The 27,818-nt window shown below is 40.5% G+C and overlaps 4 protein-coding genes across 4 annotated transcripts; 2 read left to right on the top strand and 2 right to left on the bottom strand.

Annotated features, from left to right (window-relative positions):
- Positions 1-12,671: 12,671 nt before the first annotated feature.
- BDW43DRAFT_247806 (uncharacterized protein) lies at positions 12,672-14,043 on the bottom strand. The gene has a single exon (XM_032039761.1). The coding sequence runs from the start codon at positions 13,943-13,945 to the stop codon at positions 12,761-12,763; it is 1,185 nt and encodes a 394-aa protein (XP_031894218.1). The 5' UTR covers positions 13,946-14,043; the 3' UTR covers positions 12,672-12,760.
- Positions 14,044-17,351: 3,308 nt separating this feature from the next.
- On the top strand, positions 17,352-18,560 carry BDW43DRAFT_316890 (uncharacterized protein; the record flags this gene model as incomplete). Its single annotated transcript, XM_032048407.1, has 1 exon — positions 17,352-18,560. One exon carries the CDS (start codon positions 17,352-17,354, stop codon positions 18,558-18,560), a length of 1,209 nt encoding a protein of 402 aa, XP_031894217.1.
- Positions 18,561-24,274: 5,714 nt separating this feature from the next.
- Positions 24,275-25,822, top strand: BDW43DRAFT_304673 (putative xylosidase/glycosyl hydrolase; the record flags this gene model as incomplete). The annotated part of the gene is made up of 6 exons (XM_032045642.1): positions 24,275-24,397; positions 24,477-24,787; positions 24,831-25,164; positions 25,197-25,598; positions 25,652-25,693; positions 25,736-25,822. The coding sequence occupies 6 exons, from the start codon at positions 24,275-24,277 to the stop codon at positions 25,820-25,822; spliced, it is 1,299 nt and encodes a 432-aa protein (XP_031894216.1).
- A 113-nt stretch (positions 25,823-25,935) lies between these two features.
- BDW43DRAFT_247293 (uncharacterized protein) lies at positions 25,936-27,817 on the bottom strand. The gene is made up of 4 exons (XM_032039758.1): positions 27,185-27,817; positions 26,880-27,105; positions 26,758-26,814; positions 25,936-26,650 (listed from the first exon to the last, which is right to left on the bottom strand). The coding sequence occupies exons 1-4, from the start codon at positions 27,226-27,228 to the stop codon at positions 26,078-26,080; spliced, it is 900 nt and encodes a 299-aa protein (XP_031894215.1). The 5' UTR covers positions 27,229-27,817; the 3' UTR covers positions 25,936-26,077.
- Position 27,818: the final 1 nt, after the last annotated feature.

Raw genomic sequence — 27,818 nt, 5'->3', positions numbered from 1 at the left:
GCGGTGTGCGCCACCTAACCAGTGCGATACTATATAAGGCGCTTAGGGAAGTTTGAACCCTGATGGGTTCAAACATAGTGGTCTTTTTGACTAGTGGAAAGTTCAGATCCTAAGCTGAGCCTAACAACTTGAGTAACTATATTAGTAAGATAAGAACCTTAATAAATATCTATAATATACTTAAATCCAAGTAATATCTCCTTATACTTAAAGTCTGGAATAATAAAGTAATCAGTAATAGCAAGGAATGCCTTTTATAAGGAATTTATTTAATAATCTAAAACTAAAGAGATTTTAAAGTCTTTTAGAATTAAAGACACTATTTTAGAGTAATAAATAGTATTTATTTCTAATATATAGTCTTATACTCTCTAGTAACTAGAAAGAGAAATAGTTATATATTAAATAGCTTTCTATATTATTTATTTAAATTAGATATAGCTAATAATATTAAATAGTAATTAGCAGTTAATAATTGTTGAACTGGAGGTCACATGATCCAACATCATGTGATGATATATCATGCAATCCCGATCATTCTATATATGATCTATGCATTTCTATATATTTCTATCTCATTCTTGAGATGCTATTTTTATCATATGTTGCAGGCCTAAGGACTACACCTATTCAACATAAATAGGCCTACATTTCCATCTATTCTACAGACCAGATTGATTTATATTGATTCAGATTGATCAGATTGAAGCAGTTTAGTCAATCTCATTCTATTATTCTATAGTCATGCCTATCTAGTCAATTCATTCTATGGGTTTTACCCGATATCTATCTATCTATTATCTATCTTATCTTTTGATTAATTCCCCTGATCACATGCCTAAGGATATCTAGGCTATCAATACCCCTAGATTTCCAACAGTTATGAGCCCGGCTTTCTCTATTTAATCATTCTATCAACATATTAGATTCAATTCTCTCAAGCATCATATCAGATCAAAAGATTACTATGATCCTAAATGGATCTAGTGATTGGCTTATCTGGTTCAATTCTATCAGGGTCATTGCAGAAAATAAAGGGGTTTGGGATCTCATTAATCCTAATCTTCCTACTGAACCTGCTCTACCTATCAAACCGGTATATCCGAAAATTGAGGATATTAGGAAAGGGGCTTCTTCTATACTAGCCCTAACTCCTAATGAAAGAGAACTTCTTAGGGACTGCCAAAGAGACTATGAGTTCAGAGCAAAAGAATATAATCATATAACTAAGGATCTAATCTTTATTATTATGATTATTCAGAACTCTATCTCTTACCCTAATAAGCAAGCAATTCTACCCGCCAGAACTGCATACCAGCAATTAAGAATTCTCATGCAAAAACTGGCTTTATCAACCGAATCACGAAAACGCAATATTATATATCAATATTATAATCTCAGAAGTCAAGCATCAAAATATCTATTGGAGACTTATATCTCTATATAGAAGAATCTATATTCCGAAGCTCTAGAACTTCAAATCAGTAAGGTCAATCCACCAATCAGAGCTCTATATGATTTTTTGGAAGCTATCTCTAGTCTCCAACCATATTTTGCAACCTTATGGCAAGACAAATTGACTGAGAGGTCCGAAAATAATGAATCAATTCCATCATTTTTTGATCTCACTAAACGACTACGTGATCATATCAAGCTAAATCAAATAAAGCAATACAAGCAACCAGCCTACCAATCAAGAATCGCGCATGCAACATTGAAAGGAGTGTCAGATTCAAATCAAAAGCAAGACAATTAAAGAAAGGCAAATTGCCCATGCCAGTCAGAACCAAATAAAGGCAATTATTGGTTTAAGGATTGCTTCTATATTAATCCAGCATTGAAGAAGCCAAAGGATTGGTTACCTGATCCAGAGGTCTTAGAACGCTTTGAGAAGGCCAAACAGAATCCTAAGTTTAAACAAGTATATGACAGAGCTATTCAAAAGCTGCAATCAGATAATTCAGGACCTAAAATGACTATGTCAACCACCCGAATCAACTGTTTTACTGATTTAGACCAACCATTTTATCCTAAATTTATATGGGCCTATGACACTGCTTCTGATACCCATATATGCAATGATTTTTCATGCTTTAGGTCCTATAAGCCCAGCTTATCAAAAGTCTATGTGGGTGATACCAAAACAGAGATTCTAGGCTATAGCAAAGCTGAATTTTGGCCTTCAAACACATATAGAACAGGCATGAGATTTGAGCTTGAAAACTGTGCTTATGCACCTAACTTCCATATCAATATTCTATCAGCTTCTAAAGCAAAAGCTGCAGGATTACTCATAAATCCTAGAGCTTCATGCCTAGAAACCTTAGACCGCAAACCAGTTTGCGAAATCAGAGAAGACCATGGAATCTTATTGATTAAATGGCATGCACTGATAAATAATGCTACACAATCTCAAGCAGATCAAGAATCATTAGAGCTGCAAGAAAAGCTTAATGATCTTAGTCTACAGCAAGTTTCTGAGAATCCTCAATCATTTGCTCTAAGATCAGACCAGCCTATTATATCAAAAGCCTCATCAGAGCTTTGGCATTATCGATTAGGGCATGCAGGGCAGGAAGCCATACAGCACCTAGACCAGGCAGCCACTGGTATTAAAATTGAAAAATCAGCATCTGACGATTTTATATTCAAACTATGCTCTATCTGCCAACTATCAAATTTAAAAAGGCAGATTTCTAGGCAACCAATTAATCAAGGGCTTTCACCATTTGAAACCATGCATTGGGACCTCATTCATTTAAAAAAGGGCATCAGGAATATGAAATATATCAGTTATCTATACTGTCTATATTCAAAATATCACCTTGCAGAACCTTTGAAGTCTAAAGATCAAGCTTCTGAATCCTTGATCTCAATGCTAAAATTGATTAAAAATCAATTCAAGATCAGTCCTAAAAGGTTCTATTCTGACCAGGATAGGAATCTTAATGTATTCTATAAAGTATGCAGGACTGAAGAAATCATTATTATTCAGAGCCCTATAGAACAGCCAGAGCAGAATCCCTTCTCAGAAAAATCTGGTACTTTAATCACTTAAAAAATAAGACTTTTACTTGCTGATTCAGGTCTTCCTTTATATTTATGGCTGGAGGCAGCTATCTTATCTATATATATCCTGAATCACATCCCTAACAGGCAGCTTCAATGGAAAACTCCTTATAAAGCTCTATTTGAGTCTTTACCTGAGAAGCCAGGATATATAACCTCAAAACCAGATATTTCTAATCTTAAAAGATATAGCTCTAGGGCTTATACCAGAATCACTAGTATACCAAGGCTTGAAAAGCTTAAACCAAGAGCTTTCATTGGTTATCTAGTTGGGTATATTGCATCAAATATATGGAAAATCTGGATTCCTACTAGGAATAAGATCATTTCTGCAAGAGACTGCATTTTTGATGAATCTAAGACCTATGGTCAAGAACCCGGCCAACTGGGCAATTTCCATGAAGATGACCAAGAGCAAAATCTTGAAGCATTAAATCAAGCAGAACTAGATCAAATCATTGATCTTATAGATATAGGATCAGAAATGCTTGATACAGAGCTGTCTGATAGCTCTATTTCTGATACTGAATCAATGCCTGAATCTGATCATAATGCTGATTCAGAAACTGAATCAAATGATGCAAATAGCAATATCAGTCATTCAAATCAAAGAGATCAATTAGAAACATCAAATGCATCATTTCTACCACCTGATTCAGAAGACCAAATACTAGGGGATCAACCAGCAACACCAGCTGCATCACCTCAGGTGATTATAGATAACAGCCAATTCAAATTTGATGATTATGACTATTATTCTGCAGATCCTATCATTGGTCAGAAAAGAGATAGGTCAGAATCACCTGACCTAGGTGAATCAAAACGATCAAGAAATTTTGTATCTATTGCTGAAAATCCTGATTATAAGCCATTCTTTCATGCATTTTCAGCAGGCCTTCAAGGCATTAAAAAACTGCATAAAGAGGACTTGCCACCTGAACTATCTACCTGGCATGAAATGCAGAAACATCCATTTAAGACTGAATAGATTAAAGCATGTGAGGTTGAATATCAGCAACTAAATCACATGAATACATAGTCCTTAGTCTCTAAGGATTCTATCAAGCAAACTGAGGTTCAGGTTCTACCATTAAAATGGGTCTTTAAATATAAATTTGATGACCAAGGATTTCTATCAAAATTTAAAGCCAGGATCTGTGTACGAGGTGATCTTCAACCTATCAGCAGCCTAGAAACCAGGGCAACTACTCTGGCTGCAAGAACATTAAGAACTATTCTAGCATTAACTGTAGCTTTTGACCTAGAGTCAGTCCAATTAGATGCAGTAAATGCCTTTCTTAATAGTTCTATTGATGAGACTATTTATGTTTCCCTACCACCTGGATATGGTCCTAAGTCTAAAGTGCTAAAACTGCATAAAGCACTCTATGGCTTAAGATGATCACCATTTCTATGGCAAAAGAAAATAGGTCAAACCCTAAAACGCCTTGGGCTAAAACCTATACCTGAGGATCCTTGTCTATTTACAAATGATCACATTATCTTAATGATATATGTTAATAATATCATTATATTATATTATAAGAATAGGCATGCAGAAATGATTCAACTGAAAAACTTACTTTTATCAGTATACCAGATGAAGGATCTAGGTCAGATGACCCAGTTTCTTAATATCAAGATATTCAGAGACAGAGCCAACAGGAAGCTCTGGATCTCACAGGCAGATTATATTGAAAAGATTGCTCATCAATTTCACCTGACTAATCAGAAAGCACCAAAGACACCACTGCCATCAGAGAATCTATATAAAACTAATAAATCAGAGCAAGATTATCAAGCCTCAAAATCATTCATTCATCAGTATCAGCAAAAGGTTGGATCAGCTCTATATATAGCTATCATTTCACGACCAGATACAGCTCAGGGTTGCAGATTACTATCAGAATTCCTGCAGAATCCTATACCTAGGCATATGGATGCTATCAATCAATTAATTACATATCTATACAGCCACAGGCACCTAGCAATTGAATATTCAGGCCAATCAGATAGAGGTCTTAAGAAGCCTGTCTTTTAAATAGCTAGTGATGCAGTATTTACTGATAATACAGGCAGAAAAAGCTCTGAAGGTTATATCTGCAGCTTATTTAGCGGACTAGTTGATTGGTCAGCAAAGAAACAGAAAATGGTCACATTATCTACTACTGAAGCTGAATTCCTAGCCTTAACCAGTGCAAGCAGGCAATTTTTATGATGGAAACAACTATTTAAGGCACTTGAATTTGATCCAGAAGAAAAGCTTACTATTCAGTGTGATAATCAATAAACTATTGATTTACTGACTAAGGAAAATTCTATTTATAGAACTAAGCTTAAACATATTGATATCCACCGGCATTGGCTCAGGCAAGAGATTGAAAAAGGATCTATTCAAATTTTATGGATTCCAACCAATCAGATGATTGCAGATGGACTTACCAAGCAGCTTACTTATCAGAAGTATCAAGTCTTTCTAAATCATTTAAACATGAAAGACATTTCTGATAAATTCAAGAATAACTAATTTTTCTACTTATTTCACTAATCCTTGCACAGTTTTCATATCTAGAGTATCCCTAGATATTTAAAACTGGGGGGGTGTGTTGAACTGGAGGTCACATGATCCAACATCATGTGATGATATATCATGCAATCCCGATTATTCTATATATAATCTATGCATTTCTATACATTTCTATCTCATTCTTGAGATGCTATTTTTATCATATGTTGCAGGCCTAAGGACTATACCTATTCAACATAAATAGGCCTACATTTCCATCTATTCTACAGACCAGATTGATTTATATTGATTCAGATTGATCAGATTAAAGCAGTTTAATCAATCTCATTCTATTATTCTATATAGTCATGTCTATCTAGTCAATTCATTCTATGGGTTTTACCCGATATCCATCTATCTATTATCTATCTTATCTCTTGATCAATTCCCCTGATCACATGCCTAAGGATATCTAGGCTATCAATACCCCTAGATTTCCAACAATAACAAATATATATTTACCTCTGGAGCTAAATTTCCACTACCAAACTAGTAAAGAACTGTGATATTGGTCTCTTAGATATATATATATTTATTTTGGGGAACTTAAAATCTACTTATAAATTAACTAAGGATATTGTTCATACAGAATAGGCAATCACTACTATTAACTAACTGTTCAGGTATTCCGTGTAACTAAGTTACTAGAAGAGCCCTGATTCCCTTTTGTTCTATACTTCTCACTTGGTATACTACCCACCAAGGAAATTAAGCTCAGTAATTTACTGGTAGAAGAATAATATATAGCGGGTGTTGTTTCAGCTCTGGCCTCTAAGTTAGTTGGATTTAGGCTTAGGGATTTAAGATCACACATCTCCAAACTGCACGTGATAAACAATACTGGGCAGGCTGATCAGAAAACATGACTTTGGAAGAAATCAGAGAGAACAAAGTTATAACAAGGCTCTGAGAAGAGTCTCAGGAAAGGGATTAGGATAAGAAAGTTAATCAAATACTTAAATACTGGAATTATATTTGTTAAAGAGAGGATACTCTGCGCCGGCGATTTTATTAGGGTTACAGGAAATATCCTAATGGGACGCTGACTCATCCATGCAGTCTACGGGATTTGTATGGGAAAACGGGTATTACATAAGCGGCATACAACGTACGTAGACTGTGCGGGAAAGGGCTTACAGCTCGGCGTGGTTCGAAATTAGCTCGGCGTGGTTCAACATCGGAACCGGAAAAATGCTCATCGTGGTCCGACAAATGACTAAGCATTCGAACCATGATGACCTCTTCCAGGCATATTTTTGAACCACACTAAGCTCATGCCAAGAGTATTTCGGACCATGATCACCTTTAGTTATTATTGCTTAATTTTAGTACATATATATACCTAAATTAGTTTATAGTACAGAGTAGATTATCTGTATTTTAATATATTATAAGATTCAGATAAAAATAGCAGTATATCTGAAGATATTTTAGACTAAAGAATTATTGATTGGATAAATAATATTCTAGTTAATAAGGTATATTTATATGTTTTCTATTTATATATATATTAGATATGCTAAAATATAATTCTAGACTGCTCTAGACTCAGCTACTTCAGTTTATACATGCTCAGACCAGGATAAAGACTCCAGAAGTATAACTGGCAATAGTATTACTAACTCAGATTCTAAATCAGATAATAATATACCTGATTTAGATATTCCTTTAAATACACTTTTAATAGAGATTTGTAAGATAGATATTATTATTATCTATATCTAGTATATACTATATTTATGTAAAATATATACTGATAATAAGCTAGAATATCTTTCTTTATAATGGAATTATTGTGGCTTCATATGGTTATAGTAAAATTATAATAAATAAGATTCAGGATTACTTCTTAATACCAGAGTATCCTTATACAGGATCTCCAGGAATTCTATATTTTATATACTGTCAGAATCTCTATCTTTCTTATACAGATCCTATTAATTTGCTTTAACAAGCTGTATATAAGATCTTTACTAGAGAGATATCTAAGATATAATCCTAGTATATAGAGCATGTAGATTACTTATATTAAATATATACAGATTCAATTTACAATATATTATACCAGTTAACCTAAAATTGTTAAAATGCTAATTCTTTTAAAGTCAGATAATAATACTGTACAACGGGCTTGGCATTAAGTATATAAATATGGCTCAGTTAAGATATACAGTGAGTATACACTATATATAATTAATAGAGACAGAATCTATAATTAAATTAATATTCAGAATCTTAATTTACTTCATGAATTATCAGGTGCAGTATTAAATAATAAGGTTAATAATCTTCTAAAAGTAGCTACAGAAGAGTAAGTTTCTAATATAATCTAATATAAATATATGATAAGTATATACTTACTAGATACTAGATTTTTCCGCGGATTCTTAAATATATAGAAATAACAAGACTATATTTATAAGGGTTATAATACTTGCCACAGTAATTTATCAGTAATATTTTATCAGAATAGTATTAGTATATACCCTGTATATACAGTCTTTTTTATAAGGTTATACTAATTAAGATAGTTTTTATTTATTAGCTATTTAAAGAACTCTAATCTAGAGCTATAGCATTATATATATACTATAGAATATTTTCAGTAGATTAATTACTTATATCTAAAATCTCTGGTAAAATATAGCTTTAAAGAGTCTAAACAAAAGTATAACTTTATTAGTCAGATTACTACAGAAAAATAATTCTGCAGTATAGTAAATCTATATCTTTGTATATACTATATCTATACTAAATATATATAGATTACTCCTATCCAGGGAATCCAGAATATTTAATCAAGCCAAAATATCTATCTTAATTTAATCTCTATATTCTATTATAATAGAATTAATTTTCTTTTCTTTTTTTAATTATATGATTGTCTTATACTTATTTTTCTCCTCTACCACTTAAATTACTATTATATATTGCAGATAAAGTAATATAAGTAATACAGTAACAAGATACTCTTAATTTAACTGTATGTATACTATATATATCTATAGTATATACTGAAAATATACTAATAACTAGAATCTAGATCAGTTTATACTTTCTCTAATATTTACTAATTTATATAATAGATTTGGATCTAGTACTCTATATATACTTTATAAGTGCTTGAATATTAAAGATTATATTACTACTTTAATCCGGAAGCAAAAGCTCTTATCATTTCCTAAGGGAATATATATTACAGGTATTATTTATACCGGGGTTATATATTGTATATACTGAGTATAATTTAGGTATATTAAGAGAGTATTCTTTTGATCAGTTAAAGAAAAACAGTAAGTAATAGATCCGTGAGATCTATTTCTTTAATCCTGAGTATTGGTTAATTCTATATTATATATATACTCAGGCTAAGGCTTTTATCTATATAAATTATCTTGAAATAGATCTCTTCTTTAAAATAGTTAATAAAAAGACTAATATCTTCTCTATCTTATCTTAGAATATATAGACTAAGTATATACTGGATCTGTTTAATACTTTTACTTATATTCTACTAATATATCTTTAGGTATCAATACTTATACTTATATATTTCTTAATCTAGAGACATGCTATATATATACTGTAATATTCTTTAAAATATTTAAAATACTTAGTGATATAGCTTGTTTACTGGTTTATTTTACCTATATTTCACCTGGAGAAAAGAATAAAATCTGAACAATTACAGTTAATATATATAGAAAACAGACTAGAAATAGATTTAATATATCTTAATAATAATACTAAGTTATATTATAAGCTAACAATATATATAGGCCTTGGTGATTACTTATATATATTGGATTTAAGTTAAGAATAATATAAATACCTGCTTTATTATATTATCTTCTGCAGAACTTATCTATAACAGAATTTCCAAAAGAAATTTAGTAGTAAGTATACCGCTTATTTATTAGTAAATAAGCTATAGAATATAGAGAATAAAGATTAACTGCTTCAGTATATAGATTATTTATACTCTATATATCCTGAGCTTAAGTACTACCTTAAGAATAAGCGGAAATTATAGATTCTTGCTGGAATTACTCCTGAGATATCTAAAATACTAATTAAAGATTAGTAATATATACTAAAGTATACTGATATCAGTGAAAGTAGTTATTTTCAAGATAATAATTTTATAGAATAGAAAATCTTACTTTTAGCTACAGTACTTAAGTATTATTTACTTTTGCTCTATAATAAGTATATACTAAGAATATATTAGGCTGAAGTAACACATAAATAAAATGTTTTAAAAGAATATACTTAGTTTAGAGAAGGCTATTCCTTCTATATAGAGAAACTAAAGTAATATAAAGTATTAAGAAATATATATAAAATATAAAGATATATCTTTAGTATATATACAGTATATCCGGTATATATATTTATATTATACAGACTAACAAAAGTAAAGAGCAGTTAGACACTGCCAGTATGATTTATTATTATCTTTTAATTCTATAAATCTATATAACACACCACAGCCCTATACTCAGTATATACAGGATATAGATCAAGATAATACTGTCTCTTTGGCCAGTATAGCTACTGGAGTTACTGTTATAATATTTACTAGACATATATAATATCCTAGCTCAGTATATTTAGATAGCAGTAGTATGCCACCTCTACCAGTACCAGCACCCAAAAGACATCAACATGAGGGATCTACAGAGATTATTGAAAACAGGGTATATACTAAGTGCATGGAAAGTCTAAGCCAGAGATTGAAAATACTGGAGCAGGAGAAAAAAGAAAAAAAAATAATTAAAAAAATTAAGATACTTGAATAAGAGCTTGACCAGGAAAGAGAAGAGAAATCTATTTTATATTTTCAGTTATATAGTAAGTTTTTTAGATAATGATTTTATCCAGAATCTGCTTATACTAAACTTTAAAGTTTATATAATCTATTCTTCCTGATAAAACCCTTTATTATTCTATATATATATACAGTCTATCAGTAGCATATAGCTGATATAGATATTATCTATATATAATTATACTATACAGCTTTTTTAACAGATATCCTGTTCTTGCCTTTATAACTATCTCTAGTAGCTATAGTATAGTTAGTATATATAGAGTTAAAACTTAGATAAAACTGCTTACCTATCTTCTTAACTGGGAGAACAGGCTTGGGCTTAGATTTAGAAATACTAGAAGAGATAGAACCGCGCTATAAGATTAGTATATATCTAATATAGAGTAGACTAATACTAATATTTCTTTTATAATAACTAGATAATAAAGGGAGTATAATCTACTGCTAGTTAGTATATACCAGAGATATACTAGATAAATACTTACTGGATCACAGTAAAAGCAGTCTCTAAATATAGTATAGAAGAAAGTATTGATATAGCTAAAATATATTCAGTATATATAAAAAATATACTAATATAATTATCTATATAATCTATTCACAAGTATCTGTATACTTATTAATAAGACTATTAAAAGGGCCACAGCTATATATTATTAGTATATATAATATATAGACTTGATAGTATACTTAAATTAATCTAGATTTATGGAGATACCTAGCCCTTCTCTAATCCTGTTCCAGAATCCAACACTTGAGAGTACTAGCTTAGAGTTAGTATATATTATGTATAATTTCTATACTATAATCACTTACTTCTGACCAGCTGCCAGTTTAGTATTACTAATATTAGCAGTATTTAGATTAGCGGCTGTATAGTGTGAGTATATACTCTATATTAATTAAAGTAGTATTAATAGACTCCAGAATAGGACTGGCGAAGATGGTAGCAGTACTGGATATAATTAGTATATATAGTGTGAATACAGTCCTGAATCTGAATCTATACTGTAATTATACTTGAGAAGCAATAGCTACATATCTAATTACTATTAATTATAATATCATAACTAGACTTATAGTCAGTATATACTTTGTATATGCTAGTATGATATATATATCCTTCTATTAACCCTACTGAATCTCTCTCTGGGATTGGGGGCCTGGCTATTAATTTCAGGGGTGATGGTTCCTGGTACAAGATTAACATATACTATACTGATACTCAGGAGCTACTTATCCTCAGAAAAAGTCCAGTCTATATTAGTATAAGAGACAGGACCTATATACACTTAATATCAGGGTGTAATATATTGAGGAGATACTAACCATGGTGCTATCCCCTGATAGTAAAGGAATTGGCAGCCTTTTAGACCTGGGGATTATTAAAGTCTACAATAGTATAAACCATCTTTAGTATATGCAGGGTATAAGCTAAGGTAGAGAATGATACTTAAAGACAGCTATACTGGTCAGCTATCTCAGTATCTCAATCAACATATACTAAAACAGCGCAAAAAAGAAAAAAGAGAGATATACTCTATATATACTTACAAGAAACAGAGATAGAAAGAAGAAGAGAATAAATAAATATAGAAAATTATTCTATAGATATATTTAAAAGAGATATATATCTTAAGATCCTGATAACTAATTATAACATAATAATTATAGAGTATATTAAGTAAATCTCTATTATATCCTTAATTATATTTCTCAGGGTTATACACAGCCAGACAGTATTATTGACTATCTAATTAGAAAGTAATTAAAGATTCACTATTTTATCTCTATTATATCTTAATTCTGCATATGCTAAAAATTTATTTTAGAATGCCAAGACTTCTGATCAGGTGATCTCTTTAAACCAGGTGATCATGGTTCGAAAAATTAGATTCAAACCACGCTGAGCATATGCTCAGAAAAACCTTGTCATGGTTCGAGGGCGGTGGCAGAATATTAGCGTATTTTTCGAACCACGACGAGCTAATTTCGAACCACGCTCAGCTGTAACCCGTGCGGGAAACTGCACCAGCCTACGGCTGCGGTGTCCCGTATTCTACCCGCGATGGCCCGTAGAGTGCGGGGGCCACTATTATATAGACCCCACATGAGGAGAATTCACGCCTATGCAATGGGTGGTACAGGTTCAGATACCTAGTGTATGGTATACCTTATCTCTCTCTATATCTATACAGCACCTGTATTTCTAAATTCCATATTTCTCAGTCACTAATTCAAACCTCTAACTACTTCTTTAATCCGACAAAAAAAATCAATAACAGTAATGCTTAGGCACGTAATGCAGAAATGGTGCCGTCTGCAGGCTGCGTAAGAGGAGATTCGTGCTGTACTACAAGATAGCAAGTAAGGCTATTATAACCGGCGAATGATCCCTCATTGTAGCTCACACTAAGACACTGTGGATCATTCGCACAATAATGAAGACAAGTCTTATAATCTAGCACATTCTTGATGGGCTTTACGGACCTGGTCCTTATCACCGTGTTGCAAAGTGTTGTGAAGGTGGAAGATCCGACAGTGATTCGCTGATTGTGCGATGATGGACAGCCAGAGTGCACATTAGGAGGGGTCGAACGGCACGTGTTTAGTTCGTTGGACAGGGCAGTGATTTGCCCCTGGAGTTGTCCAGCCGTACTCTGGCAGGTGCGAAGCTGACTCTCCAGTTGGTAATACCCAGTTTGCCAGTCAGTCACTTGTTTCCTACAAACACCGAGGTCGCGCTCTAAGATCGATTTTTCCTGAACGCATTTTGATAGCGCCTCTTCACAGACCCGGCAATTTGGTGGAGGACATGGAGGACACGGAGGGCATGGTATTTCAGGACATGGAGGACATGGTGTTTCAGGACATGGTGTTTCAGGACATGGTGTTTCAGGACATGGTGTTTCAGGACATGGCTTTTCAGGACACGGCTTTTCAGGACATGGCTTTTCAGGACATGGCTTTTCAGGACATGGTTTTTCAGGACATGGCTTTTCAGGACATGGTGTTTCAGGACATGGTGTTTCTGTTTTGGGTTGGCAGCCATCTGGACAAGGGTTTTCAATCTTGTTGCCTGTTTTATTCAAGAACAAAACTTCAACGCCCGATGGAGCAGAGCGCACGTTAGGACTCCTTGTTGTTGATAAATAACATTTCTCGATTGATACCGACCAGCTGGCAGCTGTACAGCTGGGATCCGCGGCGCAGCGTTTGGCACACTGCCAGGCGCTATCCGCACACACACCCCGCCCGGAAGTAGATGTGACCATCATTCCGCACTTGTATTCGAATTCAATCCCGTCAACGAACTCCTTGCCATCCGTTCGGCTGGAACAACATGTTTTATAGGCCTGACTCCCAGGTGCAGTGAGGGGAGAAAGGCAGAGAGGATCAGAGGCCGCAGTATTCGCGATGACCAGGAGAAGAACAATGGATTTGACTCTCATGACGGATAGTAGAGATAGCAACATCAATTAGGCTCAAATAATGAAAGCCGCAGCTAACAGTCTGAAGCACGGTAGTTAAATTTGCAAGTACGAAAAAGCTTGCCCTTATTACCTCACTGTGAAGTTGTGAAGGAAATTCCACAAATCTATATTAGCTAGAGCATCTCCGCGGGTGGGAAGTCCAATGGCCTATTATATTCGCAATGTCAATCAGAGACCCCCCTCCGTGGCATAGCTGGTGTGCGCATGGAGCGGAAATGGCATGACTAATCATGCATTGAAAGAGAAGGGCCATTCTATTGGATGCATACCTGGCGCTAGAGTTCTCAGACAAGCCTAGTCACGAGGGCAACTATTTGTTGATAGTGATAGGGTTAATATTCTGCTTGCATTAGTACAGTACAGTGTCTGTTAGTACAGAAGGTCCAGACCACACTACATGCACAAAAAGGATGGTGGCTGTCTGAGAAATCTAGCCACAAGAAACACTTGCTTTTGTTAGTGTTGGAAACTAGCAGTGTATGGTGTTAAAAAGAGAATACTATGGCACACTGCATCAGACCAGGATATGACAGACAAATCTGGACCTGTTGGCTATTAGACCCAACTCTCATATTTTGTGGACTGTACAATAATAAATGTTAGTATGCAGGAATCACCTTTAACAGTCAGTTGCATGAATATCAATTAATGCTTTGCGAGAGTGGATCCTGCCAAGAAACAATACGAGTGGATTGCAGAAGTTGAAAAGGTCTGGACAGATCCAAAAACTGGGTCTAGAGTTAGCTGGTTTTAGATGAACTATGTGCTAGTTACTTCTTTGCAGTGAGGTATTGTCTAGAACTACAGAAGAGTGCTTCATAGAAAGCGCTAATCGAACTGGCTTGAAGAAGGGTATTCAGCTCAACAGAGCTACTAAGAAGCTTGGCAGAGACGATTATTACTCCGTTTGATCGGAACTTCCACTATGCCTGCTTTTTCTCATTGCCCCAATACTTGACGTTGTGGTGACCTACAAAGTACATGTGTTGCATGAGGAGAGTCTCAAGTGAACTGTTTAATGGAAGCAAGCAGTGTCTGAACCTGATCTTCATAGTAACCTTGCAATGATTTTCAGGGACGCAGGAGTGAATTCAAGAGACGCGGATATATTACATGCACCATGCTATGTAACATGGTTGATGTTACAGTTTTGGTAAGAAGTTAGGGAATGCATTGTGATGTGTGGCTCCCCGCAAACAGAATTCCAGGATGGCTTAGCTGAAGTCTATTTGTACGCCGGTCTAAGCTAGGTAGAGTCAAGAGTTGGGAGCTAGCCTTTGCCGGCTGAAAGCTGATGTGCACACTCGCATGAAGTAAGCCTAGTCTGTATGTCTTGACAGGTTTTGGTTATTCGACATAATCTTTCATTGCCTGTTGTCCATCATGTGAACTCGCATGGCCTGACTGCTGCAAACGAAGCCTGCATGATCGTGCCTTGGACCACCAGTGAGCTTCCTAAAATCCCCTAGCTGTTACAAATCAAAGCAATACTATCAAGGAGCAAGTAGTTGAAAGCTATCATTTGCAACTTACTTCGATCTAGAAGGTAGCTGGCAGTCCTGCACTGGTGCCTAACTCAGCCAGTAGCGTGGCCAAGGCCGCGGGTTGCCTGGCTACGACCTTACCTGTACCTAGTTCAGCTCTTCCAGCACATGCTAATGTATGGTAATATATGGTCTTATCTAGAAGCAGCGAATGAAATTAAGTCCCTCTTTCCCTTCAAACTGTCCTATGCTTTACGTCGCGTAATATGGTACTCTTATTGGCTTCTGAATGAGGTGAAGACTAGGTTTTACTGGTAATGCACTAAACTTTGGCCGCTCTATTGCAGGGTTCTTCAAGTCTTATTCACACACCGAAAGAGCAAAATCCTCGTTTTGCGTGCATATATCCGTTGCTGTGGCGTACCACTTTTGTCTGTGCGACTTGGATTAATTAGGACCTGTCTCACCGTCAAAATACCCAGCATCCAATCGGGTATATCGGCTATATCTAAGGGGAGTTTACGTAGCTGTGATAGACCCAGGCAAGTAATTCTCCTTCGGCTTTTAATATACTGGTTGCAAATATATGTCCGTTGCAGCATTGGTGTCTTACCTGCAGGGTCACAAATTGAGAAGTTTCCCGACGCAGGAAGATATATGGATAGAGTTTACCACCTTCCTTTATTTGTTAGTCAGAAATGGCACGGACTGAACAAAGGAAGAAGGGATACGAATGTAGTGGACAGTTCTCGTGATAGCTCTGCATCAGGTGGCAGGATGCTTAAAGCAGGGAAACATACAGCCTACCAATTCGAGGTATGGCATAGCTGGGTCCATCTGCTTCTCAGCTCCTATTCGTCTCCTCCCATTTTCCTCGGCTATCCACACCTCTTGCCTAAGGAGGAAGAAAACGAAGACCGAACCTCCCTGAGGATTCTTGCATTCGGAGGACTGATTTGAGCCTGAAATCGCCCAATGTCAGCTCGAGAGAAAATATATAAGACTGCCATACCAACTGCTTCCTGGACACACCACCATCTCACACATAATCGTCAGAATATTTCACTAGCATTGCCATAATGAAGGCATCAGGCATATCGGCCCTTATTTTGCCGGCCCTTTTCCTCACTATTCGTGTTTGTTTAGCTCAACCAAATCAGCCCCAGCTACCTCTGTGCCTCAGCCGTACCAAATACTCGCTTGATATAATTGTGCCGAAAACAGACGTGGAATCGGGCGAGGTCAAATGTTGTCCAAACAACACAGAATTCAACGGTGAATCATGTGTTCCAGCAAGCATCCCAAGTTGTCCACCAAACGCAGTGTTCCGCGAAAAGATTAACAAGTGTGTTTCGACTGTAAAGCCTTACTGTGAGAAGGGAACATTAAAAGGGAACGTCTGCGTCACCGAATCTGACCCTAAATGCCCCGAAAGAACAACACACAAAGGGAAAATATGCATCTCTGACTTCCCACCAACCTGTCCAGATAACCTTGAGGTACAGGGACTACTCTGCGTATCAAAACAACAGCCTCGGTGCCCTGGAAAGGAGCACTTCAATGGGAAGCACTGTGTGAGTGGGGACAAGCCTCGATGCCCTAAGGAGGCGACTCTACATGATGGAGTATGTATCAGCACTAAGGAACCTCAGTGCACTGAGGGGAATAAGTACAGCAAAGAACTCAGACGATGTGTCTTCCCTGAAGGTCCAAAATGCCCGGGAAAAAGTCACATGAAAGGGAATCTATGCATTTCAGATGAGGAACCTGTCTGTCAAAATGATGGCAAGTTTAGCAGGACGATTAAGAAGTGTGTTTTTCCTGACGGGCCGTTTTGCGCGCCCGGATACGACGTGGAGGGAGACAAATGCGTCTCACGCCAAGACCCAGATTGCGCGCCAGAAATGACTCTCTCGGTCAGCAAATCTACCGGCACGTCTCGCTGTTGTTCGCATGGCCTGGTTTGGGACGGCGAAGAGTGCGGAATCAGTCCTCTAGCCGACGGAGAGTGTCCCCAAGGGACTACAAAAGTTGGTGGGCGCTGTCGAGCCCAAGGTGAAATGCCAAAGTGTGATGGAATTGGCAAATTAGAAGATGACCAATGTGTCTCCCGCCATCAACCTGAATGTGCCGAAGGCGCTCTTGAGGGCTCAGAGTGTATTATGCGTGAGGAACCAACCTGCGCCGACGGCTTCAAATTAATCAAAGACCAGTGTATATCGGAAACCCCAGCAAAATGCCACCAGGATTCCAAAGCCATACTCAAGGATGGTCTCTGCATTAGTTCGGAGAACCCTAAATGCCCGGATGGACAAGAGCTGCATAAAGGAAAGTGCTATACAGGCGATCATCCTATCTGTGATCAGGGAAATCATGATGGCGAAGACGGCTGTGCCACTGGTAGTGACCCACAGTGCCCAGCAAATATGACCCTGGTAGGCAATAAATGCATAGCAGAGCACAAGCCCCAGTGCGATCAAGGCGTGCTTGGCGCGAATGGCTACTGCATCATGAAGGAGAAGCCAAACTGCGGCCCGGGCAGCAAGTTCATTGGCGGAGATTGTGTCACTGGTGAACCTAAGTGCCCGAAAAATCATCATACTTGGGATGGTGGAGAGTGCATTAGTGACCAAGATCCTGTATGTGAAAATGGGGGTCATCTATCCAATGGCAGATGCACCCAATTTGCTGAAGACTGCGGCCCTGAGTATATCTATTATAAGGGCGAATGCATTTCTCCAGAGACTCCAAAATGCGAGGGAAAAACTGCATTCAATGGTACAGCCTGTGTTGGCAGTGAGCCGACTTGTGCGGAAGGCACTTTTGACGGTGAAAACTGTGCCTCACAAGACGAGCCGACATGTCCCAAGGGTCAGAAATTCGACGGTAGGAAATGCGTTATGGAGCTGGAGCCGGAATGCCGGGATAAAACGAAGTTTGAGCGGTCCACTGGGGACTGTGTATCTATCATAGGCCCAGAATGTGGCCCGGGTCAAAAATTCAAGGGTGGACGCTGCGTGCTCGATACTGGCGGTTGCATGGATTTCGAGTATTGTCCTACAGCTGCGGAAGGGCCTGCTACAATTAGCAAATCTCCTCTGACAACAATCTGATCTCACCTGCCTCGAGTTAACCTCCCAATAAGACATTTCCCACTAGGTTTCCCGAATAACTTTACCACTCTATCATACTGGAGGGAACATGAACAGCCTTCTAGCTCTGGTATTGGAACCTGTGGCTGTACTTAAGAAATTCTTGCAACCATGAACTATGTTGCCCTGATGAGGAACTTCTTCTAGCAGGCCAACCATTTGAGAAGTATGTCTTCTGTGCTTACCCAAGACATGTAGGCTTAATTGTATATTGCGCCATTGGTAGGCATTCATGATATGCCTTCATGATTAGGCCACTATGTAAATGTAGGCTGCCTGGAAAGCTGGTCATTATATTGTTATTGCCAGGCCTTTTTACTTCAATGGCGGCAGCTTTTATTGCTGACTTAGGAAGTTCCAACCAGAAATCAGGTCGTCGGACGGCTCTGACCCTCACAAGCAGGTGATCACTGAGACAGAAAAGCTCAAAATATGACAAACCAATACAGAGGATGTAGCAATAGAATCTCGCGGATACAGATCAAGGCGGGGCCAATCTTAAACAAAGATTGTGACATCATTTAATGGTCTGTGGAGGATCCCCTCATCAACAATAGAGGTCATGTGCACTTCGCACCCGTAACCAGTCAGCTTGTTACTTAGCGAGCGAGGTGCAGCCGCCGAGACATCTAGACGTCTCACCGGGAGGGGCCTTGCGCCAATGATGCTGCCGGAACCGCAGGCGATTCGACCTGGCGGCCCGTGACTGGGCGAGATCTCCATTGGTCAGCAGCAGGTCAGCGCAGGTCAGCACAGGGGTGTGATATATCTTCCCGCCAATAGGATACCTATACAACGCGGCCTTTCCTGAAGCGGCACTACTAACCTTCTCTAGGAATTCGTAGGATCCCATTACAAATATGTACTCACTCCACACATGCAGTGGATAAAACAGGCGTACATTGTCTGATCAATGGACCGACCATGCGCACGATAGATATATGCCCACGGTTCCCGTCGGCCGCATCTGCCCAAACTCGTAGTGGGTCAACTTCAGTACGTGACCAATAAGCTAATTAAATTAATCTATCAGTACTGTAAGTTCCCACCTATTGATCAGCCTGAGGCACAGCAGAGCAAGTGCGTGTGTTAGGGCATGCTGCACACTCTAGTATATAATGACACGGTTAGCGGGGCACTGAAAACGGCCGCCATTGCACCGTTCATCTGCCACCCCCCACCGCCTGCCGCCCAGGGACATCCAATTGCCCGTTGCGGTATAGTGCTTCCTGCTTTGGGGATCGCGCGGACTTCTCGCCGCTTTTGCCCGTTTCCCCTGCCGCCTCATTCGGCCCGCACTATCTATATAAGCCCAAACATCTCTCCCTCGAACGACGACGCACTTTCTTCTTCCTTTCTCCCCTTTCTCCAGTCTCTTTCGCCCGGTGCACTGCCCCTTTTTCCCCTGTCAGAAGATGCAGTGTTATCCGAGGACTGTCCTTTTTCAGTATGGTGTTGTCCATCCCCTCTCGTCGTTGTTCAACTACGGCGTCCCTGACAAGCCATCTAGTGGACCTGGAACTTTATACAGTCACTTCATTGGTTTCTTGCTACACAGTGTACCACCTGACGGTGCGATTTTGCTTATGGTAGGATTGGGCTATCTCAATCTTGCGGTCAGTCGGGATGATTGTGCGCGAATTGATCGATTGATAGCTTTTTGGATATCTTCCATCCTCTCTGGTTTATCTTCTCGCTCACTTATATTTTGCCTCTACTGGTTTATCTACAGCGCCTAGGAGACTGCGTATGGAGATGGCATGGCAAAACAAAATCCCGCTCATCCGGCTGCCGGGGGACGGCATGCATCCTTAAAGCATAGCCTCAGCTCAGCTACGACGGTCTGGGTTTCCCTTCCCCTCTGGGACTACCCTTTGGCCCCCAGGGCCCATTTGAATCTGGGCTCTTCCATTATTTCTTATCCAATGGCAAAATTGCCGCATTTCTTTCATCCCGGGCCAATCTCTGCAGATTGGCTCATAAAATGCGCTGGGTCCGTAGGATGTTTGAGACGTGAGGCTTGGGGCTGCAATTACTGTATGTGATTGGCCCAGGCAAATGGCCATCGACCTTCAGGCGATAGTTTTAGATGAAGATGGACACGTCAGCAGCCTAGAAGTGGGATTGAGGGTGGAAGACTTTATCTCGCTTCCGATAACAAGGCAGAATCATGTTATCGACGCTTCAAGAGAAAGTATAAGAAGGCTACTTGAACCAGCAACATCCGTGCCGTAGGCCTTGTCTCAAAGGCCTACGGCACGGCGATCATTGCCGGTGGATCTCGGTGCCTGGTCCACTGTCCACTGCGCTCAGGCCAGTTCCCTCGGACACCGGACTCTCGGCACCTCACCAATATCCAACTTCGACGCCAATTGTCAGACCCATGGTCAGTCCGGCCTTCAATCAATCTGTCTAGGGCCTCTACTAATTGCTGGCTGCGTAGGTCACGAATCCTAGTACCCATGGCCACCATGGTCTCCGATCCATCCAACCTTGGAAGTGCACTTCAATTGGCGAGGCTCTGTCGCCTAGGCTCACTGCTGGCCTATGCTGTCCTGTTATCCATGCTAGCTGATAGTTCTCTATAGCTTAGGTTATATACCATGTGTATGGTTACTGTCTTCTTCTGGGCATAAGGTGATTGTACAGTCCTAGCTGGTGAGTAGTAAAAGTTGCCGGTCTCCTACAGCCGCTTTCGCATCGTGGATCTGAGGTGTATGATTGAACACTGACAAAAATTCAATGAAGTTGTTTCAGGTAATTCCTCCATCTTCAGCTTACCTATTATCTACTCATCCGCGCTGCATAATATCTAAGGTATATATGTATGTGCAGTGTGCATTAAACATAGCATTCCACTTAATTCTCAGTTTGCGGTTGCCCACGAGAGGTTGGTGTAATCCACAACCAAGCAGTAGAAAGCAGGGTGCTGTACCATGTGATTACATAACTTCACATTTTTTAAGACTATGTAAAAGATTTATCATTTAAATAACACACACTATTACAGATTGTAATAACTGTTGCATTAGACGATTATCTCTTACAGCAAGAGGCATAGATACTTAGTACTACTAATGACAGCCGTGCTTGCAGTCACTGCATGAGTCCTGAAACCAACAAGCCCTTGCAAATGTCCACATGCTGTTACCTATGTCATGACACTAGAATTTTATTAACATATATACTTGTCTATATAGAGAACAATCTAACAGTCAACACCCTGATTATACTTACATCACGGCCATCAAAAGTGCCAGCAGCATTGCGGCAAGCTAATTCTGTCAACTCGGAAGAAGGGGAATCGGCACCCCAAGGCCAACACTTGCAGCTGTGCACGACAGCGAAGCTGGTCACAAAGTTAATATATTTATTAATACAATAAGGAGATAGAAAGCAGTCACATACTTTGCTGCCAGGAGTATAATGGCTTTGATGATTTGCATTATTGGTATAGAAATATTATATATTCTATAGCTTTGATTGGAGGGTAATTATGGTTTCTCTCTTTTTGAGAAGTTTGTGAGTTGTTGATTAAAAAATTTAGGCAAATTAATGCGCGGACAAAGTACTTTATATAGCCTAAAGATTGAGAGTCTCCTGCTCATATTTATGTCATAATCTGAATGTCTATGACGTCTACTTGTTTAATCATAATACTTTGTGTCTGAAAACGGATAACACTCGGTTCTTATTTAGTATGTATACTTCTAACCCTAATTTTGTTGACTAAAATCCATCCTTGTGGCTTATATAGATTGTATATTGTAATCTATCAAGTCACGTCGTCATACTAAGATCGACTATTTAAACTGAAGACATTAGATAGCTTTCTATCTAACGTTTTCAGTGATAAAAAAGAGCGTTAATTGCGCTTTATGTACCGAGGTGCGCCGCCCAACGATAAATATTGTTACTTATTAAGGAAACATAAATTTGTAGACCGTTGTCTCGAAGTGTATATGCTAAATTGCCTTGACTAATTAAGAGTATCATATACTGTTCTGGTTTCCCGAGGTTTCTTTCTCCACATTGTTATGATAACATCATATATAGGTGGTCGTTAGGCATATCGAACAAGAGGTTCGATATTTTGGTCTTTTTAGCTTAGTGGTTCAGCCTAACCCCCGCTATGTCTATAACAAGCAGGTGGGTCCCGCCGTATACCCCCTATACGTGTCGGGACTAGAAGTAGGGTTCTTTATTAAATATAAATATTTGATTTCGATAATATTTGATTCCTAGAGCGCGTGTGCCTTTCAGATATTTAAGCACATGCATCAGAGCTGCCCAGTATTTAGCTGTAGGCACTGTATTGAACTTTGTAAGGAAGCAAGCTGCATGGCTGATATCCGGCCTAGACTTTATAGCGAGATATTGCTGGCTGCCTATACCGTACTGATATTCCTTGATATTTATTGTTGAATCAGGAGCATCACCTATTACAGTTCAAGGATCAAGCAGTGATTTAGTTAGGTGAGTATTATATAGCCCAAAAGAATTAACTAATTTGTTAATATAGTCCTCCAGTAATAATTGTATGCCACTAGATACTATCCTGATATTCATACCCAGATAACAAAGGGGCTGGTTATTTCCAGAGCATAAATGTGACATTCATCTCTTTTAACAACCTAGAAAAAGACCCAACGAGAGCAGAATTAGAACTAAGCAAACTCCCGTAATGGTAAAGAAAGTATTCTGGGGTCTAATTACCACCAAGGGGTAAAGAATAAAAACAGCCCTCTACTTCTTGTAACGGGACGGATTAACTCAGCAAGAATAAACAAAATATGCAGTTCCAAGCTCCTCTTTACATTCTAAGCACGCCGCCCTGCAAAAACTCCATAAAAGCCGACGAGTAGCTATAATCTAAGGGTCGGCTCGCAGTGCAATCGAGGTCTTCAGAATACCCACCCGGCTGTAGCAGCTAGAGCCTACTGGGGCCGTGCAGTTGTTCCGGATGAAAGGAGGCAACAAGGAAACTACAATGGAAACAGTAATGAAGAGTAGTGTATGTAACTAATGGCTCCTCAACATATGCCAGGGTCCAGAGGGGGATGATGTCGATAAAGGGGGTGGGGCACCACAACTAAGCAGTTGACCCTCTCGCTCGTTATCCGTGTTGTAGGTATGCGTGTCAGCGTACTTTTGCCGGAGAGAAGCGAGAGCCGATTTTCTTCAGACGCCTGAAAAGCGAAAGTTGTAGGTAATGGGACATCGTGGCTAGGGTTCACTTCAGAATTCCAATATCAAGACGGCATACGACATAAGCAGGTTGCAGGAGCCCCACTCGAGACCTGGATTGTTTGCAGGCAACTGCTGTTCAGGGCAACGTGGAAACCCTCTCTGCAGGTGCTCCGCCCTTGCCCTAAGGAGCAGGTGTATACAGAGCCACCAATGAATGCTGTCGGAGTCAACCCCAGAAGAAAGTTTGCAGAATTCCCCGCAGACCACCCCCGGGCTGAGGGCCCTCAGGCCGTGTTTCAAGTCTAATTCCCTACAAATAAGATGCCTCCCCTAAGATTCCAGCCGGGTAAAGCCGTGATTAGCCTATTCTGGGGCTGTTTAACTGGGACTCTTGTTGTTCCGCACCAGAGTTGGATTGCCTATAGAAGAGCTCACTTTCGGAAGGTGTAAAAGCTTTTTAGCTACCTTGCCCTATTTCAGTCATCATGCGACCATTCCTACTGGTCACAGTGCTAAGCACTGCATTCCTCGTCCAAGTACAAAGCTTCTCCAACCCCATCATCTACGACGACTTCCACGACAACGACATCTCCCGCGGCCCCCGGTGGGTACTTCTACTTCTCAGCATCCAGCTTCCGCTACTCCCCAGGCGCCCCAATCCTGCGATCCGCAGACCTCATCAACTAGGAACTCATAGCCCACTCCGTTCCAACCCTCGACTTCGGTCCCAACTACGATCTCCCCTCCGCGAACGAAACGGCCTATAACCTAGGCACGTGGGCATTAACCCTGCGTTACCGCGAAAGCACCAACCAGTGGTTCTGGATCGGGTGCGCAAACGTCTGGACGACATACGTCTACGCCGCGCCCGCTGTTACAGGATCCTGGGAGCAGGCAACTAGCTTCCAACCCTGTTTCTACGACTGTGGGCTGCTGGTCGACGACGACGACACGCTGTACGTCGCGTACGGGAGCAACAGCGTTAGCGTCGCGCAGCTGTCGGCGACGGGCTGAGCGTCGTCAGGACCCAGGTGGTCTTAGCTTCCCGGCGGAGTGCGCGAGTATCGAGGGGAACCGCATGTACAAGATCAACGGGTCGTATTATATCCTGGACGACGGTCCCAGCGATGGCATAGCGGAGGTGTGGAAGGCGTCGGATCCGTTTGGGCCGTATGAGCGGCGGATCCTCGTCGATAGCAGCACTATGTCGTCGCCGGTTCCTGGTACGGGAGTTCCGATTCAGGGGAGCCTGGCGGAGGTCAAGAAGACGGGGGAGTGGTACTTCATGTCCTTTGCGTGGAATTACCCGCTCGGTCGCGTGCCGGTTCTGGCGCCAATTACGTGGGGCGAGGATGGGTTTCCGGTGCTGGGCACGGTGAATGGGTCGTGGGGGGTGACGTACCCGAGGCCGTTCCGTCCTGGATGGGCGTGGATTATTTCGAGGGTGAAGTGCTTGTGCCCGCCTGGCAGTGGAACCACAACCTGGACACGACAAGGTTCACGCTCAATAGCCCTGGACTGCCGAGGACTGTAACTGTGACGGACGACCTTTACGCAGCGAGAAACACGCTAACGCATCGGATCCACGGGGCAAGACCGTACGGAGTCGTCGAGCTTGATTTCAGCAACATGACGGACGGAGACCACTGCGGCTTAGCTGCGCTCAAGGACGCGAGTGCATGGATCGGCGTCGTTCGAAACGGCAGGGACTATCACTTGGCTGCTGTGCAGGACCTGATGATGGGACAGTACGGGGGCATGACAAGCACGGGGACAATTGTAGCGAGGGCGCCGATTACGGCGACCAAGGTTTGGTTGAAGTTGAGCTTGGATGCTGCGGCTGTTGGGTCCAATGAGGCTAGGTCTCGTACAGCTTGGATGGAACAGAATTCACAGATCTGGGGGTTCTTTATACACTTACTGTGGATTAACTTTTCTTTATGGAGTATCGGTATGGGATTTTTAATTATGCTACCAAGGCTCTCGGCGAGTCAGTCGAGGTAATCAGCTTTACTAGTGAGGCAACTCGCTAGCATGGTGTGCGACCTGATAGTGTTGATAGATGTTGGAACTTTGTAATGGGTTTGACGATACGTCCAATTTCCGACTTTCGAGAACTGCTCGTCGCGGGATGCTGATACTCGACCTTGGTTCACCTTGCCCATATTCCTTCAATATAAAAACAATCTCTATATTACTCTATGCTGCGGCCCTGCAGATGGGGTTAGCTACCTAGCAATCAAAGATCACTCGAGTGGCAAATCTGGAAGTATCAATTAATCGACCAACTAACTTCTTCCGAAGCTGAATCCCTTGAGGGTTCCTACATTCTGCCCCAGCTGCAAACCAGAATTGTGGGAACCTGAGAATGTTGTATTCGACACGTTTGCTGCCCCCTTATCCTCCTCCGGGAGAACAATCTTGGACGCCCACTGGGTCAGAATACGAGACACCTTCTTGAAGTCCTTGTCATCCTCGCTATCATACTGGCTCAGCCGTAGCTGATTGCGCGCCAGCCGCTCAGGGGGAGGAGCTTCGGGGCCTCGGGCCAACGCCTCATCAACGATCTTCACGTCCTTGCCGCCGCCCAGCTTGGTGCCGGCTCCGGCATAGAAACCCTCCACCTCGAACTCAGCGCCTGCTTGCTTGAGGCCGGCAAACAACTGGGGAATACCGCTGAGACGGTCTAACCGGTCTTTCAGGTCCGACTCACTTGGGATCTCCGCCTGAGCCACTTGGAAATACCTTGTGGCTGCTGCCAGCGATCCTTTCTGGAAATGTGGTGTCCCTAGCAGTAGTATACCGTGGATATAGCCGATGAGTTCTCTTTTCCTGGGATGTTCGGCGGCTCGTACCAGCGCCTGGATATGTAAAATATCATACGTTAGTGGGAATTCTTCCATGGACAGGGATTTGAAGCCGATATACATGCACACGTATACACACAGAGAAAAAGGGGGCAACGTACATTCTCCAAAACCGCGCCACCGAGACAATGTGCGACGAAAATGATCGGTCTTTCTTCCTATTCTGTCCCGTCAACCAGCTAGATTCAGAGGCACTGGTAGAGTAGAGTGGGGCCGGGCCAACCTTTTCTTTCTCAGTTCGATGGTCCATCAGCTCGTTGATCAGGTCGTTGGAAATGTCCGTGATTTCGTCGTCCTCGCCAAAGAAAGAACCGAGAGCCGCTTGATACTCGAACGACAGGATGCATGCGTCGGGTATCTTAGCCGGGAGGAGCTTGTCGGGCCAGAAGACATCGGCCTCGGACGTCCACGGTGCTTGGTCGCCGTGCAAGCCGTGGACAAACACGATGCTGTCAGGTGCTTCGGGTAAGCATGTAGATTTCGAATGGAATGGGGCTACAGAACAGAAAGAGACTAGAGCGATCTTACTCGACTTTGGCGTTGGCCGGTTCCCGAACAGCTCGGATGGACATTTTGGAGATGGATGGATGGAGTGGGAACGAAAGCTAGCTAGGGTAGCAAGCAAGCAAGAAAGCAAGCAATCGATGACCCTATGCGACTATTAAGGGTCATTGAAAGCACAAGGCAAGAGGAGGACCGGCAGAGGGGAGGACGACATATGACCGAGGTAGAAGCGTGGGAAAATGGACAACCAGATAAAAACGTTCATCGTGAGATCTGCTTCCTATTTGTTTGTTTGTCTCTTGGGTAGCTTGTATTTCCATTACCAAAATTACACGAAGCGGCTGAAGCACCTCGTATATTGGCAGATTTGCGTTGGGCAATTTACTAATGATGGTGGCTGGCTGAAGCCTCGGCCTTTCCTGACGTCTCGTGCGTCAGGTCCATGCAGGACATTCAAAGAGGCAAGAAGGGCAGTTCTGTTATTGGACTGAATATGCTCAGTTAATACCCTACCCCGTATAAGTGGGGGCGAGCTGTTCTAATTCAATAAGATCTCACCTATCAATTCCTACCGGATTGCGGCTGGCCAAACGTGCGGCTGCTTACGTTACATTGCCCGATTAACTAATTATGTTGGTACGCCCGGTATCAAGAAGTC

The sequence above is a fragment of the Aspergillus alliaceus genome (assembly GCF_009176365.1).
Source record: "Aspergillus alliaceus strain CBS 536.65 unplaced genomic scaffold BDW43scaffold_88, whole genome shotgun sequence".
Classification (NCBI taxonomy): Eukaryota; Fungi; Ascomycota; class Eurotiomycetes; order Eurotiales; family Aspergillaceae; genus Aspergillus; species Aspergillus alliaceus.
The sequence above is the reverse complement of the archived record's forward strand: the minus strand, read 5'-3'. Positions and strand labels throughout refer to the sequence as shown.